The sequence below is a fragment of the Arxiozyma heterogenica genome, assembly GCF_036370985.1.
Source record: "Arxiozyma heterogenica strain weizmannii chromosome Unknown scaffold_15, whole genome shotgun sequence".
Lineage (NCBI taxonomy): Eukaryota > Fungi > Ascomycota > Saccharomycetes > Saccharomycetales > Saccharomycetaceae > Arxiozyma > Arxiozyma heterogenica.
The window spans coordinates 35356-56208 of NW_027042668.1; the positions used below are offsets into that span (position 1 = coordinate 35356).

Below are 20853 nucleotides of genomic sequence, written 5' to 3' on the forward strand. Positions count from 1 at the left end.
GATAGAATAACTCAAAATTGTTTTACCAATGATTAAGAAACGTTAGTCATTGAAATAAACAAGTAAATATGAAATGATGCTCCCAACAATTGAAACCTCGTTTATTATTTATAGTATTCTTCTTTTTTTTTTCCTTTTGCCTCTTTTTACTTTTTATTATATAGAGTACACATAAACATAATTGTTTGCCTTTTAAACATAAATAAGGATAAAGCCATACCTGAAACCACAGGTACTGATCGCAAGCACTTCTATCATCTCCATTATCAGGAATGTCAAATGTACTTATTAATACTATTAAACAAGAATGACATTATGACAACACCCATACATCTTCAATGTCATGTGACCGAAAATATTTTAACAATCTCAAAGGAAAGAAAAAAAATAAAAGAAAGAAAAAACAAAAAAATAAATCACACAGAAAGCAGAGAATTGGTATCTCACCTTCATTTTGCTCAAATAATTGACAATATAGATGTGTGTTTAATTAACTATCTTAACCACGAATAGTGCGAAATATCAGTACATACCCACTGAAGTAATAAGATCAGAGTTGTAGTGTTGCATAAGTTAGATTTAGTTTTGTGATATCCATTGAATTGATTAACTAACATCTTATAAATATCTGTCTCTAAACAAGTAAAAAAAGAAATAAATAATAAAGAAGTAGGACGTACAAGAATAGAGAACTATAATAATAAAAAAAATGTCTTTACAGTTATTAAATCCCAAAGCCGAATCGATCCGTAGAGATGCAGCTTTAAAAGTGAATGTAACTTCTGCTGAAGGCTTACAATCTGTCTTAGAAACAAATTTAGGTCCAAAAGGTACTTTGAAAATGTTAGTTGATGGTGCTGGGAATATAAAATTGACAAAAGATGGTAAAGTACTTTTAACTGAAATGCAAATTCAATCACCAACTGCAGTCCTAATTGCTAGAGCTGCTGCTGCACAAGATGAAATAACTGGTGATGGTACGACCACAGTAGTTTGTTTGGTTGGTGAATTATTGAGACAGGCTTATAGATTTATTCAAGAAGGTGTACACCCAAGAATTATTACCGATGGGTTTGAAATTGCCAGAAGGGAAACCTTGAAATTTTTAGATGACTTTAAAATTGAAAAACCAGTGACTGATACTATTGATAGAGAGTTTCTGTTACAAGTGGCCAGATCATCCCTAGGCACAAAAGTAAATCCTGAATTAACTGAAGTTTTAACGCCTATTGTCACAGATGCCGTGTTAAACGTTTATGATCCAACTAAGAAAAACTCTCTAGATTTACATATGGTAGAAATTATGCAAATGCAACATTTGTCTCCAAAGGACACTAAATTTGTAAAAGGTTTAGTTCTAGATCACGGTGGTAGACACCCTGATATGCCAACTAGAGTGAAAGATGCATTTGTCTTAATCTTAAATGTTTCTTTAGAATATGAAAAGACTGAAGTAAATTCTGGTTTCTTTTACAGTTCTGCAGAACAAAGGGATAAATTGGCTGCCAGTGAAAGAAAATTTGTTGATGCCAAGTTAAAAAAAATTGTTGATTTGAAAAATGAAGTATGTGGGATGGATAATGATAGAGGATTTGTTATTATAAACCAAAAAGGTATTGATCCAGCATCACTTGATGTATTAGCTAAACATGGTATCCTAGCATTAAGAAGAGCCAAGAGACGTAATATGGAAAGACTACAATTAGTCACCGGTGGGGAAGCTCAAAATTCTGTGGATGACTTATCACCAAAGATTCTTGGTTACTCTGGATTAGTTTATCAAGAAACAATAGGAGAAGAAAAATTCACCTATGTCACTGAAAATAGAAATCCTAAATCATGTACCATTTTAATTAAAGGTGCCACCCAATATGCGCTAAATCAAACGAAAGATGCTGTCAGAGATGGTTTAAGAGCTGTTGCAAATGTACTAAAAGATCAAAATGTTATTCCAGGTGCCGGGTCCTTCTTCCTTGCTGCTTCTAACCATTTACAAAAAAGTAATATGGTTAAATTGGGTGCTAAGGGTAAAACAAAAACTGGTGTACAAGCATTCACTGAAGCACTATTAGTGGTTCCAAAGACTTTAGTTAAAAACTCTGGATTCGACCCTCTGGATGTTCTATCTCTTTGTCAAGATGAATTAGATGATAATGAGGACAGTGAAGAGCGTAGATATGTTGGTGTTGATTTAAATATCGGGGACACATGTGATCCAACTATTGAGGGTATTTGGGATTCATACCGTGTTATCAGAAATGCCATTAATGGTGCCACTGGTATTGCAAGCAACTTACTACTTTGTGATGAATTATTAAGAGCAGGTAGATCCACTTTGAAAGAGGGAAATCCACAATAAATACACTAGTAAAGATCCCATTTTCAATGAGTATATATATATATCGTCACATCTATAGTATATTCATATTTAGATATACATATATTTAAATTGTCCCATACAATAAATTATCCATCTACATTCTAAGACAACTAACCATTTCTTACTAAGTAGCTACTATAAGCTGAGATTTACAATACTAAAGAAAGCAAATGCAATATCTTTCTATCCATCACTAGTTATTCCTGAAGTAAACTCAACTGTCGAAATATATTGCATATCCATTCTTTAAATACCTTTTTTCTTTGAAATCTGCAAAGCAAAAAAAAAAATAAAAGCCAAAAAAGAGAATTACGGTTTCTTTTAGGAAAACGTTTACGATAAAAAGAAGAATATTAGAACATAAACATGCTATCTTCTCAAGTCTATTCTAAAAAACGAGATTCCTCAACTAGTCTCCTACTTAGCAAATCACTCTATTGAGGATCAATTGGGTCTATACATAAAATATATTTGAGTAAAAAGTGAAGATTAATATTAAAAAGAAGAATAATAAAAGTCCAAATGTCAACTCAGAATTATCCAGTAATAGAAAGAGGACCTAGTTTGCGTGACATGCAGGTGTCTGCAATCTTAAAAATGCTATTTTTAAATAAAGATACAGAAAATGGCAATTTAGAAGACGCCTTCAGTGATCAAGACATTTTATGGAAAGTGTTAGTCCTTGATAAGAAGAGTACTGAGATCATATCTTCTATCTTAAGAGTCAATGATTTATTGAAAGCTGGAATTACAGTTCATACTCTAATTAAACAGGATAGAGCACCATTACCTGATGTTTCTGCAGTCTATTTTATTACACCAACAGAAGAAAATATTGATCTCATTGTTAAAGATATAAAAGAAGAAAAATATTCAGAATATTATATTAATTTTACTTCTACTTTAAATAGAGATTTATTAGAGAAATTAGCTCAGGAAATAGCATTAATTGGTCAGGCAGACAAGATTAAACAAGTGTTTGATCAATATTTAGATTTTGTTGTTACCGAACCAGAATTATTCTCTTTACAGATTGATAACACATATTCTCAGTTCAATAACAGAAATGCAACTGAAGAATTAATTAACACTTTATGCGATAAAATTGCTGATGGTTTATTCAATACAGTAATGACTACTAATTCTATCCCTATTATTAGAGCCCCTATAGGTGGTCCTGCTGAAATGGTAGCAGAAAAATTGGGTAACAAAATACGTGATTATGTGATCAACACCAAATCCTCTGGTACTTCAGTATTACCAAATAATGACAATTTAGAAAGAGGTGTCTTAATTATATTGGATAGAACAATAGATTTTGCATCTATGTTTGCTCATTCATGGATTTATCAATGTATGGTATTTGACATTTTTAAATTATCCAGAAACACAATTACTATCCCTGTTAAACAAATTAACAAGAATGACAGCACTAGAACAAATCAAGATGACAATTCTGATAATAATATTAACAACTATGCCAATCAATATATCGAGAAGCAATATGACATTGAACCGACTGATTTCTTTTGGATTGAAAATTCTCATTTGCCGTTTCCTGAAGCAGCAGAAAATGTCGAAGCAGCATTAGCACAATATAAGGAGGAAGCAGCTGCTATTACAAGAAAGGCTGGTGTCACGGATATTACAGATTTAAATCCTGCTTCCAATAGTGATACACTTCAAATACAAGAGGTAGTTAATAAATTACCCGAATTAACTGCAAGGAAGAATACCATTGATACACATGTTAATATTTTTGGTTCACTATTAAACGAATTAGAAAGTAAAAGTCTTGATACCTTTTTTGAAATTGAACAAGACCCCAATAACGCAAAACTTAGAACTAATTTCATGAATATTTTAAACGATAACAAAATTAATAATTTGAATGATAAAATGAGAACTTTCATCTATTTGTTTTTAACTTCATCAAAGGGTTTACCAAAGGAATTCGTAGATGAGGTCGAAAAATATTTCAAATCACATAATTATGATATTAGTCCACTAAAATATGTTTATAAATTAAGAGAATACATGCAAATTTCTTCTCTAAACTTACAAAATAGATCATTAGATGATGGGCAAGTGGCAAACAATAATAGTAATAATGCTGGTTATAGTCTTTCGAAATTATATGGATTGACTGAGGGAAAATTACCAAAGAGTGTAGGTAATTTAATCTCTGGTATTAAAAATCTATTACCAGAAAAGAAAACAATCCCCATCACTAATGTAGTAGAAGCCATCATGGATCCACTGAACAGTTCACAAAAAAATCTAGAAACAACAGACAGTTATTTATATATTGATCCAAGAATCACAAGGGGATCTCATACAAAAAAACCAAAAAGACAATCTTACAACAAATCCATGGTCTTTGTCGTAGGAGGTGGTAATTATTTGGAGTATCAAAACTTACAAGAATGGGCACATTCTCAAATTCATAATCCGAAGAAAGTTATTTATGGTAGTACTGCTATTACACCTCCAGATGACTTCTTAAAAGAAATCTCTATTCTTGGGGCTGATGATTGAAAAATATTGAGGAACATTAGACAATAATCATTTGATTTCAATAGTCAATATATATAGATGTATGTATATATATATAGTTTTATGACTATCGTCTTAATATCTCTTAAATATTGTAAAAAATAAACAGATTCAGAATATAAGATCGTTATAGTATATAACACTTATTAATATTTATTGTGATTCAATATATATAGAGTATCAATAAAATAAAGACATAAAAAAAGAAGTAAAAAGTTATAAATAGTTTTTAGTAGTCTCTAAAATTTTAGTTGATCTCTTAGCATCCAAAAAGAGTGTTTTAGCTTCTTCGATATCGCTTACTGCAATTTCGTTACGTCCAAAAGTTTGTGCCAGTATGCCTGCAGGGGATAATAATTGTAAAGCATAACGTAAAGAAGTAGCAACACCTAAATCAGCCAAAAAGTCTAAACTTTCATTTGTTAACTCTAAACCCTCCACTTTGGATCTTCTTTCAATAATTGTACGAATCTCATCTTTATTATATGGTAAAGTGCGGACAATCAATAATCTATCAATTAAATCAGGTGGAATACCATGTGGAGAAACAATATCCTCAGTACCCCGAACGGTAGTCATACCTCTATTGGATGCAAGGACAACAATAGGTGCGATATTTGATTCCAACGCTCTATTTAAATATGTGAATATTTCAATATCTAGCATATTAACCTCGTCAATAAATAAGACACCTGGAACTAGTTCTGCTACACCTTGGTCTATATATTTAGCCACTACTTTATTAACTTCTTGTCTTAATTTTTCTGTTATCTCTGTTTTCTTAGGTTTTAATAATTGACCCATCATTGATACTACATCTTGACCACCTTGAGGTCTGGCATTGGCTACATCCAAATCATGTAATGTTACATCTTGTACAATTTCTTTTTTCTTATGAACTTCACCCTTTGGTAGTGGAACGTATTCCTCTGTCTCCAAATCAAATTCAGTGGCATATGCATCTGATCTACCAACACGTTTCACTGCACCAGTATTAGATTCAATATAAATGACATCTCCAACATTCACCTTTTCTCTTTGAATACTTTCATAGATAGTTGGATCCAATCTTAAAGTCTTTGTACCCTTTGCAGATTTTAATCCAATAATAACATGTGATATGGTCTTCCCATAACCACCTAATGGATTTTCAGCATCCTCTGGTGTAAGTTCAGTGACTTCACCCTCATAGACTTCTTTTGTTTCTTTAATTCTAAGACCGATAGCTCTTCTAAAGTTCTCCATCAAAGCTTCAGTCTTTTTAACTTCTGCAGAATAAAGTTCACTACCAACAAGGGGACAAAATGGAACTTTTGGACCCAACTCTTGACTAATAGCCAGAGCTAAAGCAGTCTTACCGGTAGATGGACCACCGGCCAATAAAATAGCTTTTCCTGACATTTTCTTAGCTTTAATAAGATCAACAATAACACCACATGCTTCACGAGCAGCTATTTGACCAACGAAACCACCTTCCACAGATTTAGCTACCCCTTGAGAATCTAATCCAAGACCTTTAATATGTGTATGAGCAGCAGTTCTATTTGCACCATGCTGTGTAGAATTAGAAGATGCAACTTTATTATTATTGTTGTTGTTATTGTTAGTTACTTCACTTATTGCCACCATTCTTTACCGATTCATGTAATTATATCTTGCGGGACACAATCTCACCTAAAAAAATATTACCAGTATCCTCGATGCAATTCTGTTCTTAACACTCCGACTTACGCATAGAATTGGAAATAGAGCAGTTGTTTACAGGATGCATCTACATATCTCTTATTAACAGTAGTATCGCACATTTCCAAAGGTATCTTACAAAAATTTTTCGTCTCCTACAAATATCGTGAGACAAGATTAGATGGTGTGTGGGTGTTATCAATACAACACTCATCACTATAAACCAAATATAACTTGTCACAATGTCAGAATGAACTTGAATGGACCATCAATAAGTCTCTAAGGTAATCATACTGTTCAATATATTTCATTACATATATATGGCTTTCACTATTAAAATCTCTTTAAAGTTTATCTATGCTAACATTCTATAGAGTCAATATAATATACGATACCATTCTGTAAATACTTTATAACCACAAAAAGGAAAAAAAGAAAATGAGTGCTTATAACAAATGGACAACCTCATCTTGCAGTCCTCTCCTCACCTTTCTATGTGCTTCTATTTTACTGTATCCCTATTGTTTCATAAATCTTCAATATCTATTTGATCATTTGGCTCCTTTGGTTCTTGAGCTTCTGCCCACTGTGTAACATCGTCAATGTACGATATAATTGTAGAAACACTATCAGGATTCTCTGCTTCCAATGGTAAAAATTGTACCATGCCAAAATCGTCAACTAATTGTGCAATACATTGATTTAATTTATGGAATTTTGCATTTGTTTCTTGATTAACAGAATCTGCTAATAACATCGAATCTGGGTTTAAAAATCTCTTCAACTTTCTTTTACTATATTCATTGGCTACTAAATCAACTTTACTTAAAATATTAATATGAGGTAGCTCTAATAAAATCATGGCTGACATTGCAGATAATGCACCACTAAAAAATTTAGATGTATCTATTACAAATGGCGCTTCTAATAAGTAGGTCGCACATAGATTGAAATTCAATTGTTGTTGTAAATGACGCACTATATTTGGTAGAACTGGGATATGTGTGTACAATTCGATCTGGCCTGGACAATCAAAGATCAAATATTCATCATTATAATCTCCAATTTCTTCATCCAACCAATCCAGATTTTGTAAGAGATATTCAAAACAATATATTAATGCACCATTGGGACCAAGTGACATCTCTTCCATTACATCTTCCAAAGATATCAAATCTCTAATATCAATAGTAAATTCATATTTGTTTGGCTCTGCAGCAGGATCTAAGTTCACAATATGTGATCTACGACCGATAGTTTGCATATGTGATACAATAGAATTGCAAAAGGTACTTTTACCTGCACCTGCAGGTCCCAAAACCATAACACCTACTCTGGACATACTTATTTATTTTTTCTCTTCTTTTGCAATACTACTTTATTTTGCCTTCTTTAATACAGACACAGTTTTATACAAACTCACTTAATATCCCAAACCTTATCTCTAGAGACTGCTATGTATGTATTCTGGGTAAGATATTCGTATTGCGTATTTAATATCCCACTTCATCTCATATTTCACACTACATCACAAGAGTAAAAAAAAATCCTTGGTTGAAATGAAAAATTGTAAAAAATATTTTCTGTCATTACTATAAGAAAAAATATATAATAACACACAGAACACTCTGTAAAATACCTGCTCTTGCTAACTGATCCCTGTTGTTACCAATAAAATTTGAAGGAATTGAGACTAAACTAGCAATTTGTTTGAACTCCTATCAATACAAATATCTTTTATTATTATCTTTTAACTATTTTCTACTCTATTTTCGTTAATGGGATGATATGTATCAATTGTACTCACCCAGCAGAATCCCTTTATGTAATTTATTCACATAACCATATTCAATTAACAGATTGCTCTCATTGTGGTTCAGAGGTTGACAAATATGTGGAAATTGATAATGTGATTCTTTTTATCGATCTCTTACTTTTAAAACCTGGTGCTTATAGACATTTAGTCTATAATTCCTTAGAATCCCAATTCTTGTCCAAAGGCTCAACCACAAAATCATCTAACACAACTATTAATAATCCCTACTATTACTATTTAACAAAAATTGTTAAAAAATTTATGGATTGGGAAAATAAATTCGATACCTTGATTAGACTATGGATACTTTTATTCACTTTTGATATTTATTTAAAATGGATCTTTGAAGAAGAAAATTTAAAAAGGGGTAAATCATCAATAATCCTTTTCAATACATTTTATTCCAATCTATTATCCACGAAATATACTTTTGTTTATCCTTATCTCTATTTTGCATTGTATTCTCTATTAGATTTAAGTATTTCCCACTTTTTAGTTCAATGGTTTATTTGTACTCTAATCGGTTGGGGCCATAATATTATATATTCAAAATATATTATTTCTTACACAATCTTATTGTCTTATGGAGCTAAAATTTTCCCAATTTTAATGATAATTTGGCCTTATGACACACTACTTTCAATGAATATTATTAAATATATCGCAAATCTTTATCTCATCGAATCACTTAAAATAGTAACCAATCTATCATATTTAATTGTGATTTCAATTTTTATCATATCATCGTTAATTAAATTTGTTGTAATCAAAAGTCTATTGTTTATTCTATTAACAAGAAACAGTAATAATCATAATTATATGACACATTTGGTTACTTATTTAATTCATGAATTCAAGTCAACCTTGCATTATATATAAATATAAATATATAGGTATAAATATTTATTATATATTCTTTAAGAATATTTTTACTCACTTTCCTTATTGCATTTATATAAACTCCTCTCAATTTTGTCTTTAAGCAATTACTAAACATTTATTCAACCATGGGTTTCTCCAAATTTCCCACTAAAAATGGATATTCATATGTTTCTTCCTCAAATTGTGTAGATACTAAAGAATTATCTCTTTCATGTTCTCTAATTGAACTTAATGCAATGTATTGTGATAATGGCAAATAATTAGTTTCAAAATCCCAAAGGAAACTTAAGGTAATAAATGGTAATGGTAATAACCATGATGAGAACACCCAACCACCTTCAAACCCTGCTAATGTACCTGTCATGGTCAGTTGTGATAATAAAAGACCCATAATAAGCCGTCTAAAAATTAATGGCCAAACTTTTCCTGTTGAATGTGGTAGATGGTCCGTTGCATATATTAATTGATATTTATAAACATAATAACCAATAACAAAATATGCAAGGCTTGATGCTACTATTTTAGTACTCATAACACTGTAAATTAAAGTTATTATTAATATCAATATGGGTTGTGGTAATTGTAAACCAAAATTGAAAATTGGCGGATTATAAATCTCCTTTCTCTGTCTTGGTGTTTTTGCTTGTATTTTAACCAATGGAAACCCGATCAGACTACCCACTAATAATAGTTTAAATGGGAACATACCGATGCCCTGTAAAATTATTAAATCAACGTAAAATAATGAAAATTCTTTTACTGATGTGGCCAATTGATAAGCTATTTTAGTAGTATCTGATAAATAGCCCCAATAATTCGATGCAGTACCAGCTAAAGTAAACACTAAAAATAGATTAACAAAAATATAAAAGAAATTCTTTGACACCAGTGATATTTCTTCTTCACTATGTGACACAAACCCTTGATATCCAGTTAAATATTCATAAAAATATGGAATGACCACATTCATTATTGTAAAAAGATAAGTTGGCAATAGCCCTGTAACAATATTTTGTGCCCATTGGTTTTTTTCCAATAAATAACCAAGTGATGGCCAAAATCTTGATATTGTCTTTAGATTCAATAAAGTAGCCAAATATGATACTGGTAAGATCAAAAATATACTACAAATACCAATAAATACACTTACTGAATATATTTTAACAAGCCGGTCCTTTCTTGATAAACAGACATGATCCCATTTAATGTCATGAGGAGCTGGTGCTAATCTAGTAATAAAATAATGAACTCTTGGATCAAGAACCGCCTGTGCCGCCATTTGAGCGTTAGCTACAGAATCCATAGTAACAAATGCTGTAGGTGTAGCAGAATAATGCTGTTTTCTGGCTTGTAAAATTTCTGTGTCAATAACCGTTAATTGTTTTTCTAAATAGTTAATAGCATCCACTTCCTCTCCAAAAAGTCCCCATAATCCAATCTTTATTGTTGGTCTCTTATTTTTTAACTGAATTTGGGAATATATCACATTACTGTCCTCTTCTCCTCCCATTTCTGTTCTCACCCTTGAATTTTGCATTGTATTTAGTAGATTTATACTACCATGATTTTGATTATTAAATGGCTGTTCAAGTAGAGTTTCCACTATAATTGGATTATCAGATTGCCTGTTTGAAGAAACATATGTATTTGTAGTAGGTTTTAGATTATTGGAGACATCTGAAGTGTTTACTGGAGCATTATTATGATCCAAAGGGTAGTTTTCTACAAATGCCGAATTCTCATTTCTCAAACTTCGTGGACACTCAGCATACTTTAATTCAAGTTGTCTCAAAATATGATTCCTTTTATGATATAATTTATTTAAACGACCCCACTCCCTACATATTGTAACAGAGGCAACTTTTCCAATCTTTAGTTGTTCAATTCTTGTTGTTAATGCTTTTATATCACGCAATTCTACTGGAATCCCCCATAATCTAATAGTTCTATCTGTGATTGTATTTTGTTTACCTAAATAATTTTGTCTTGTACTTACAACCAATTTTGTCTGGGACATCAGAATATTAATAGCTATAAATGTGAATAAATAAGTGAATATGACATACATGCAGAGATATACTCCTGCATTCTCTGGAATTGTATTTAATGAATTACCTACAGTCCCTACATTATTTACTAATCTCTTTGTTAACCGTCCAACTGTGTTCGAATATGTTTTATATAAATTATTAGAGTTATTATCATCAGAACCATCATCATATTGCCCAGTAAAATGATACCTAATCGGTGATATTATACCAAATGAAAATACAATATAAATAGATAATAATTTAATAGCCATTTTGAAAAAACCTAAAAACACATATGCATCTAATCCTGAGTATTCTAATACTTGTTCATCGGTGATATTATATAAAACGGGAATCCAATCAAAAAGTTTATTATTATCCCATGAGGGAAGTCGCAGACTTCCATTATTCTTATATTTCCTACTAGCATATAACTTAGGTAACTTTTTCAATAACAGTGAGAAAGACAAAAATGCAAATAATCCTAAAAATGTGGCAATTGCTAACTGAGTAGTCACCACCATGGAGGTGGGTTTTCTAAAATCTGGAGGGTTACTTCCATTAACACTACTTATTCGTAGGCTAACAATTTTATCTGGGTCTGTATTATTTGTATGAAATAAAAAGTAATCCTGTATCATTTCTGAGTTACTCTTTGTTTGTCTTTACTATTCGTACTACTGGTATTATTATTATTAATATTGTTGTTGTAAAAGTATCAGAAATAAATGAATAAACATCAAATTAAGCACAGTCAGTCTGAATAATGTTGTTGTAGCTTCTAAAAACATATATATACTTTTTTTCTTCAAATGGAACTGTTCTTTCTAATTCTTCATTATGCACATTTGGTCACTATTATGACTTTTCCATCCTTACCAAAATACAGAAAAATAAAAGTACTAAAATAGTATATGAATCAATAAAAGTTTCCTTCAAGTAAAAAAAAGTTACCATGCAAAAATGTGTTATATATATATATAATTATAACAGATATAATGGAAGTTAATTTATAAAATTCTCTATCAACCTGGTTATTAAAATCATAAATATTGGATGTTCTATACAAACAATTATAAATTATTATTTATGTGTTTACTTTATTTGAAGTTTCTTATTTGATTTAAGATCTCCAATATTGGGCTAAATTATGCAAATGATCGATAACAATGGGTAATAAAGCATTAACACTATCATTAATTAAGGTTTGAAAATGTTCTGTAGCTTCCTCTTCAGACATATCAAGATTGAACCGTTCTTTAACTTTTAATATAGCCCCGTCAGGATCAATACGGATATCTGGTATATCACTGGATTTCATTAATTCAAAAAGGTTTAGAATTAAGCCAGCATTTCTTCTTAAAATTGAATATGCTACAAAACAGTAACTTCTAAACTTATTATAATTAGAGGATCCTGCACCACCAAACGCCTCTATGATCTGTGGTGGTAGCTTCATTAATGGTGGGAAAGGTTTAGGGTCCTGCCCCAAAATATAACCAAAATCCACATGGAAAAAGTGACCATCTGTTGTTATCAGCAGATTGTCTAAATGCCTATCACCAACACCAAGTATATAAGTTATCACACAATATCCTGCACAGGACTTAACAAAATTATCCATTACCCAATCTTGGACACCTAACTCAGAATTGGAATCCCCAAAATTACGTATCAAATAAGGTAAAACACCATGGTACTTACTTAAAATTGTAGCCATAGTTTCATTAGGGACGAATTGCATAGACCCTTCTTGGGAACCAGTGGCCAATATCTTATATGGAGTTAGTTTTAAATCAACATTTTCGTTTTTCAATAATACATCCATTAAGCGAATAATTTGAAGCACAAATTGATCTTGCCTTAAATCGTCTCCAACTTTATACATTAATGAATAAGTAGAATTATCATCTGTTCTAAAAGTTATCATTAAAGGCGATAATGAACTTTTGAAAACTCTAGATTGTTCAGGTACCACATCGACAATCTTTATGCCTGGATCTAATGGTAATATAATAGCCTTTCCTTTCAAAAAATGTCTTATATTAGTTCTTAATATTTCACTTAATAACTCTGTCTTCTTAGTAATAGAATCTTTGGAATTTTTTACTTCAAGACAACATTGATTTAAAAGATCAACTAATGTAGCCTGTTGATTCAATATTTCATGATTATTTAGATCTAGTCTATCCCAAAACGATTGCATTATTTGTTGTAAACAAGGATTATCTTTGGATTCAGATTTTAAATACCAGTAAAAGAATATTCCTAATCTTATATTGCTTAAAGCTCTTGTAATTAAAAACTCTGCTAAAGGTGAAATTACAATAGGCAATTGATTCTCTGAACTATCTTCAATGTAATTATTGTATTTGCTTTTTGAATTTGAATCAGGTATTGTGTCACTAAAACTTTTTGTAACTTGTATTGATTGTATAAAACGTTGGTTCTGCGAATTATTGACATCACTAACAATAGTAAAATCACTATTTGATAAATCTGCTAGATTTGATACATTCTCAAAACACAATGCTTGAACTAGTTGTAATAGATACAACTCTAATTCTTGATCAGATGCTTTTTTCAATCTCTTTACTGCATAAGATCGAACAGATATATTTGTAAAAGAAGGTCCCAACAATTCAATCGCATCTTCAATATCAATTTCAGACCAAGTATTCATTAATTCCAATACTTCTGTTCTCTCTGATTCTTCTGACATATTAGTACTTTTTAACAATTTAGTTAATGCTTTTTTGTTATTCATTAAATAGTAACGATATTTCCATATTGATCCCTTTTCATGAGCACTTAATTGTCGTCCAGATGGATATTCCATTATATGTTTTAAATAATCACGTTTTTTAATTGTGGGCTTAATTCTTTTATCGAAATCTGAATGTTGTGATGCTCTTTCCAAACGTCTATATTTTTCTTCAATAGGGTCATAATTGTATTGATCAGGGTCAAAAAATTTTAAAGTGGACTCATGTTTATCACCAAGGGATATCGTCATATTTGATTCATTCCCTATTTTTGTGGTATTTTTTGTGTCATTATTGTACATTAAATTATTGGTAATGTTGCTATTCAACTTTTCAAAGTTATCAAAACAAGGAATATTTGATGGATGTTGGTTAGATCCTAAATCTGTATAAATGATTGGAAATTCGTATACTGGGTATTCGAGATTCAATACAAAAGTCCCCAACGGCCAACTTCTCGTCAATTTTAAATTGTTCAAATTTTGTAAAGTTAATTTATCTAACCATTTAGTTCTTTTAAATTCACCCAAACAAAATTTATTAAGATTATTATAAATTTCATCATCTTGTAAACATTCCACACTATTTAAATCATCGTATTGAAATTTAATAAACTCATAACCTCTTTTTAATTGAAATGTGTCTTTATTAAATATACTTGTTACCAGTTGATAGAAAGGAACCCTCTTAAACCCATCATATTCCCACAGTATAATGTTTAAATAACATGAAGGAGTCAATTGTTGTGTCTGTATAGGTAAAGTTATCCAATAATCCCATTTTCTAGTCCCCTTAAATGGTATATATGGTGTAATAACGGGTAAAGTCAAATTCCTATCACTTTTTTTATCGATGACCTGAACTGACACTTGCATTTGACTACAACTGATAATATTAGACTCTATTTGTGTCAATTGTGAGTTTTTAATTCTACTGGAAGCTTTTAACAGTGGTTTCTCGCCTTCTAATGAATGTATTTTAATTTGAAATGGCACAGCCAAATCTTGAGAAATTGCATATGTGATATTCTTCATATTCTATTTAATAGTAACAGTAGCAATATACATATGTTTTACTTCAGACAAATAAAACTAAATGAAAAATGGTGAATAGATTGAAACAACCAATTATCTGCCATACCCTTTGTATTAAATTATTAAAACATTATTATTATTAGCGTTATAACAATAATAATAATTGCTCTTTAACAAAAAAAGACAACAAGGCACAGAATAAACCTAAGCAATTCCGTGGCTACCTATACCCTTGAACTAGCCTCTTTGTATATCTTAATAACTGTTTCTAATTATTCAAAACAGCAGGTTGTTATTGATCATTGGTCCATCTGTAAAGCTTTCCCAAAGAATTTGTAAACTACTTTACCTTTAGTCACGTGACAAATAACAGGTTTAAGTTACTAACAGAAATCGAACACTAACTTAATCTATATATATATATATATATATTTTTTGGATAAATTTCTTTCAAAATTGCGGCATTACGACGGAATTTGTTAGAATAACCAAGCCGTCTGCGGGTTTTTCGGAATAGAAGATTTAAAGAACAAGGATAATAATATTGAAAAGGAATAAAATAAGTATAGCAGTATAATGATAATAAAGAAAAATGCTTAAATAACCCATATATCTAGTTGTTTTACTGTTATCAGAATATATCAAACTTTAATATCAGTTAGGCTACATATACAAATGATACTGAACTAAGGTAAAACTTAGTGGCAATTACAATCGTTATTGAATTGATCTTTTTTTTTTTTTTTTTTGTTTAATTTTTGTTTTTATCTGTACATCTGAAATAATTTGAGAATAAATATATTGATGGTAATATCTACTGGCAGTACTCAACTCACAACTCTAAAAAACTTTTTACAACACTCAAGGTTTTGGAAAAAGTTGGTACGTTTTAAAGTATCTGTCCCAATAACTACTCCGATTGAACCTGCTGCTGAAGTTTTACACCATTTACAATTCACTCAACTACTTCCCTTCAAGAAAGGACTTGAAATACAGGAAAAATTTGTTAGAGCTAATCTAGATTTCAAGCAATTACAAAGTAAAATAAAAAAACAGTTAGCTGAATTACAAGAAGAATATCCTAAGAGTGTATTGAATCCAGCTGAGAAAGAAATTATTGATAATATTTTAGCTATGAAACCGAACCCAATGGTTTTAACTTTCCAATTTGAACCAACTTATACAGGCGGAAAACGAATTAAGAAAATGATCACAAAAAATTTGATTGAGCAATTCGAAACCTTTCAACCTACTGGAAAAAGTGAAAAAACTGTTTTGGCACCTAAATTTGTTCAAACTGAACGTGGTGGTCAAATCACTTTCCATGGTCCAGGTCAAGTCGTTGCCTATTTAATATTGGACTTAAAGGCTTTTAAAGATTTTTCTGCAAAAAGATTGATTTATACCATTGAACATGCTGCAATGAATACACTTAAAGAAACTAAAATCTCTGATACACTATTAAATATTGAGACCAAATTAACAGAAAATACTGGAGTTTGGACAATATACGATGCTAAAATTGCAAGTATTGGAATTCATGTCAGAAGATCTATAACATCACATGGGGTTTCCATAAATGTAAATACCGACTTATCCTATATGAATTCATTTGATCTTTGTGGGATCCATAACGGGAAACATACATCAGTTCAAGAACAAAGACTTGATTTACAAGCAGATCCTGAAATTATTGCTATAAATTTTGTCAAACAATTAGCCAAATTATTGGGAATTAACAAAATAGAAAGAACTCAAGTGACAAAATCTGATACGTTGAAAAAAAATAATAATAAATAATTAAAGATCAATTCAATATTGCCTGTAAATAAGCACTTCACACTTACACACTTACACATTTATACATATATACATACATATATATATATAATAACATTTTTTAATATTAATATTCTTGTCCTCATATTTCAAGATTAGTGAAATGATTGCCAATAGTATGTTCCAATGCATTTAATTTAGATACAATACTAATTAAACTTGGGTCACTTGTGGTGGTTTGAAGTTTTTCGCATTCTGTAACGACTTTCCCATCAAATGTTATACATCTAGATATAAAGTCTTGGGCTTGTTGTAATGTGGTACTTTCTTTATTAAATGTAGTTATTATAAAATTATTTAAAAGATTTGATTCTTCTAATATAATATTCTGCTCTTCCAGTATTTCATTCAATTTTTTGCCTCTATTAGATTTTAATGATTCTTTAATTTTATCAACAACGGATTTCCCACTCACTGGATCAATATCACACCATGGTTTTTTAGTCACTTTAGCTAAATTACGAAAATCCATGGTCAACTCACTTTTATAGACAATCAGTTCCAAACTTATCTTATGATGTGTAGATTCACAGAACTGTTCAGGATTCGCAAACATCCGTTTCACGATTATATTGTTATTATATGGAAATAGCAAATCTTTTGGTGGATTTTGTAAAATATTTATCGATTTGGTTATTAATTGTAAAGATTGCTTAAATTTATCTATAAAAGTAACACAATCTTTTTCTACTTCTAAACCTTCTAACAATAGTAAGACCTGTTGTAAATTCTTTCCAATACTATCTAACTGTAACAATGTGAATTTCTTGCCAGAATCCATCTTACATATAATTATTTTACCCTTGTCAAATTGAGGAAATTGTAAAGCCATTTGAAAATCAACAATATTTATACCATGTCTAGTCACTACTCCACGTATAGAAGGAGAACTTGCATTTTTTTTGACACCACTAGTTATAGGCATCTTAAATAACTGATCACTGTACAACATATCAATACATTTTTCCACATTATCAATAATATTAGGTAATTCAGGTCGTATGATTTCATTTATAAGCCATTTTTGTTCGTTTTGTCTGTCTTTGTTAAAGTCATATTCCTCTGGTCCACCAAAATAATCATATGGGTACAGTTCTGTGCTCATAATAAAAAACAGTAATATTAAAAATATAAATCAGCTTAGTTACAAGTAATTGAATAGGAATTTCACCTTCCAACTTTTGGTGTAGATTTATTTACTAACAATTGATAGTAGAATGGTTTCTCATGTTTCTCTTATGATGGCAATCATGTCTCAAATTTATTTTTCATTTTCTTTTATTAAAAATAATATACTTTTAATAAGTCATCTTTAAGCAAATACAAAGGAATGAAAAGGAGGAAAATGATACATACTAATAGAACTATTGCCCTACTAAACATATTCTAAAACAAAGAAGATCACTCGGACAATCTTTGTAATTAATATGGAATATTTATACATTTTTATATATCTGTGTGGATGCAATATAATAGTTGATAAATAAAAAAAATGCAGATAATGATAAAGGACATCTTCTCATCACATCAGTATGCGTAATAATGTATCTAAAGCCATAGGAGTGCTATATCTTGATTTATGTCATAGATCTACTGATTCGATTATAGACGTCCAAGAGAACATTTTTTGATTGATTAGTCCTCATCCAATAGCCTTTGTATTTTTCAATAATATCGAAGACTACCATTTCCTTGGTTAACTCCCCTGACATATCTTTTTCAAATCTTCCTCCATTTCCCTCCTTTGAAACGGCTTAGTAAATGAATCTTCTAATCCAATCTCTTCAAATCCATGAACTAATGCTATCCCTAGTGTAGTCGGTTGTAAAAAAGTCTCCTTTCCTGATTTTTCACTTCGAACATAATTTCTAGTCTGAATCTTTTCGATATGATCAGCAATAGTGGCATCTGTACCGATACCATTAGTATCCATTAACACAATCAATTCACTCTCTGTCATAGGTTTAGGTGTTGAAGTCATTCCTGATTTCATCTCTGCTTTGCTCAATGTACAAACAGAACCTAATTCCAATTTTGGCAATTGCTTTGTGGTTTCCCATTTGGCCCATGGGTAGACACTTAAAAAATTCCTTTCAAGAACAACTAACCCAGTAGCAGTAAACTTCTCTCCGACCCAATCTAATGTTAATGTTGTTGTCTGTCCTTTAGCATCTTCTGAACAACATGCTAAAAAATGTCGTACCACATATTCATACACTTTTCTTTCGGTAGCATCAATCTGTGCATTTTTACCTAATGGTATAATAGGATGAATCGGTGGATGTGCCTTATCATCATGTTTCCCACTTCTAGGAAAAGTAAAGTTATTTGGAGAATTTTCATCTAATAGAGTTGCAGCATAGGATGCCCAGGGAGTCCTACTAGCAAAATCCTGGTTTCTTTGTGCTTGTTTTTCAATTAAATCCTTTAAATTCATAGTATCTGGGAATGTATCTGTTTCAGTTCTTGGATAAGATATAAATCCCATCTGATACAATTTTTCAGCAGCTGCTAGAGATTGTTTTGCGTTAATTCTGAAATATCTAGCACAATTCTTTTGTAATTCAACTGTTGTCAATGGGAAAGGTCTGTATTTTGTAGAAGGTTTCGATTTTAGATCACATACTGTTGCTTCATCACCTCCAATTTCAAGACACATTTCATATAAAGATAGAACACTATGCCGATCAAAGATATGCCCTCTTTCCCATTGAAATGTTGTTGATGATGTTTCAAATCCAATATTGTTATCATCGTTGTCATTTCTACTTTCCACCTGCAATTGAATATACCAAAATTCTTCAGGAACAAAATTTCGTATCCTTTCAAATCTATCTACCACAAAACCTAGTGTTGGAAATTGGCAAGGTCCATATGATATGATAATTTTTTCCTTTTTATTCCCATTATTATTACTATTATTAAGTCTGACTTGCTCAGAATTTATACTTGATTGAACTCTTGAAGCCATAGTATTTGTGAGCAATCTAGTAAAAGCTACACCTGTTCTTAGATCTAACTCAATACGGGTTGCTACGGCATCTACACTTTTTTGATCAAGTCTCTTTGGGTTCCTTGCAGCATAGAGAATATGACTTCTTTCTAAATGTGAGAATATTGCTCTATAAACATTATTATCTACTAAATTTCTGTTTCCTTGCCGTGCTTGCTGGTATATTTCCCATCCTATGTATTCACCTTCTCTGTCACAATCCGTCCAAATCATCAAAATATCTGCATTTCTAGCCTCTTTACGTATATTACTTGCAATTTGTTTTTGATTCTTATCCATAGTCTCAATCAATGGAGCATCAAATAATGTAAATGGATCACTTTTACCCCAACCATATTGCTGCCCATCAAAATCTACACCATTTAAATGTCCTGCCACACTAGTCATTGTTACTTCACATGAATAAGGTGCAAATGGGAATCCTTGGAACACGAAATCATAATTTTTGACATATACATAATCAGAGGCCCTAGAAGTTGACCTTCCACCACTAAGGATAGCAGCTACAGATTTAGCTATCGAATTCTTTTCTGCTACGCACAAAATTTTCATTATAGTTTGTTAAAACATAGGTTTATTCCAATAATAATAAAATGATAACTGGAAAGGTTCAATAAAAAAACAAAAGTAAAAATAAGCAGTTGGCTTAAACTTAATTAACTAAGACTAAATTATAGTTTCAGATCAGGCGTTTAGCTAAACTTGATCACTTGATGGCATAAGCTAATCATTTTATTTCTCTATTATCTTTCTTTTAATCATCAGATAGACTCTTTAATGTTGTTAAAAATCACTAAAATCTTCTACAAAAAAAAAAAAATCAACCTACAAACGTACATGAAATCAATTAAATAT

The 20853-nt window shown here is 30.7% G+C and overlaps 10 protein-coding genes across 10 annotated transcripts; 4 read left to right on the top strand and 6 right to left on the bottom strand.

Moving 5' to 3' along the window:
- Nucleotides 1-709: 709 nt before the first annotated feature.
- CCT6 (chaperonin-containing T-complex subunit CCT6) lies at nt 710-2359 on the top strand (the record flags this gene model as incomplete). The annotated part of the gene is made up of 1 exon (XM_064857531.1): nt 710-2359. The coding sequence occupies one exon, from the start codon at nt 710-712 to the stop codon at nt 2357-2359; it is 1650 nt and encodes a 549-aa protein (XP_064715369.1).
- A 543-nt stretch (nt 2360-2902) lies between these two features.
- SLY1 (syntaxin-binding protein) lies at nt 2903-4918 on the top strand (the record flags this gene model as incomplete). Its single annotated transcript, XM_064857532.1, has 1 exon — nt 2903-4918. The coding sequence occupies one exon, from the start codon at nt 2903-2905 to the stop codon at nt 4916-4918; it is 2016 nt and encodes a 671-aa protein (XP_064715370.1).
- A 234-nt stretch (nt 4919-5152) lies between these two features.
- RVB1 (RuvB family ATP-dependent DNA helicase pontin) lies at nt 5153-6565 on the bottom strand (the record flags this gene model as incomplete). The annotated part of the gene is made up of 1 exon (XM_064857533.1): nt 5153-6565. The coding sequence occupies one exon, from the start codon at nt 6563-6565 to the stop codon at nt 5153-5155; it is 1413 nt and encodes a 470-aa protein (XP_064715371.1).
- Nucleotides 6566-7145: 580 nt separating this feature from the next.
- On the bottom strand, nt 7146-7961 carry GPN3 (putative signal sequence-binding GTPase GPN3; the record flags this gene model as incomplete). The annotated part of the gene is made up of 1 exon (XM_064857534.1): nt 7146-7961. One exon carries the CDS (start codon nt 7959-7961, stop codon nt 7146-7148), a length of 816 nt encoding a protein of 271 aa, XP_064715372.1.
- A 441-nt stretch (nt 7962-8402) lies between these two features.
- ARV1 (sterol homeostasis protein ARV1) lies at nt 8403-9314 on the top strand (the record flags this gene model as incomplete). Its single annotated transcript, XM_064857535.1, has 1 exon — nt 8403-9314. One exon carries the CDS (start codon nt 8403-8405, stop codon nt 9312-9314), a length of 912 nt encoding a protein of 303 aa, XP_064715373.1.
- A 118-nt stretch (nt 9315-9432) lies between these two features.
- On the bottom strand, nt 9433-11988 carry CSC1 (Csc1p; the record flags this gene model as incomplete). The annotated part of the gene is made up of 1 exon (XM_064857536.1): nt 9433-11988. One exon carries the CDS (start codon nt 11986-11988, stop codon nt 9433-9435), a length of 2556 nt encoding a protein of 851 aa, XP_064715374.1.
- A 482-nt stretch (nt 11989-12470) lies between these two features.
- VPS34 (phosphatidylinositol 3-kinase VPS34) lies at nt 12471-15146 on the bottom strand (the record flags this gene model as incomplete). The annotated part of the gene is made up of 1 exon (XM_064857537.1): nt 12471-15146. One exon carries the CDS (start codon nt 15144-15146, stop codon nt 12471-12473), a length of 2676 nt encoding a protein of 891 aa, XP_064715375.1.
- Nucleotides 15147-15950: 804 nt separating this feature from the next.
- LIP2 (lipoyl(octanoyl) transferase LIP2) lies at nt 15951-16946 on the top strand (the record flags this gene model as incomplete). Its single annotated transcript, XM_064857538.1, has 1 exon — nt 15951-16946. One exon carries the CDS (start codon nt 15951-15953, stop codon nt 16944-16946), a length of 996 nt encoding a protein of 331 aa, XP_064715376.1.
- A 121-nt stretch (nt 16947-17067) lies between these two features.
- RAV2 (Rav2p) lies at nt 17068-18090 on the bottom strand (the record flags this gene model as incomplete). Its single annotated transcript, XM_064857539.1, has 1 exon — nt 17068-18090. One exon carries the CDS (start codon nt 18088-18090, stop codon nt 17068-17070), a length of 1023 nt encoding a protein of 340 aa, XP_064715377.1.
- A 591-nt stretch (nt 18091-18681) lies between these two features.
- Nucleotides 18682-20550, bottom strand: TOP3 (DNA topoisomerase 3; the record flags this gene model as incomplete). The annotated part of the gene is made up of 1 exon (XM_064857540.1): nt 18682-20550. The coding sequence occupies one exon, from the start codon at nt 20548-20550 to the stop codon at nt 18682-18684; it is 1869 nt and encodes a 622-aa protein (XP_064715378.1).
- Nucleotides 20551-20853: the final 303 nt, after the last annotated feature.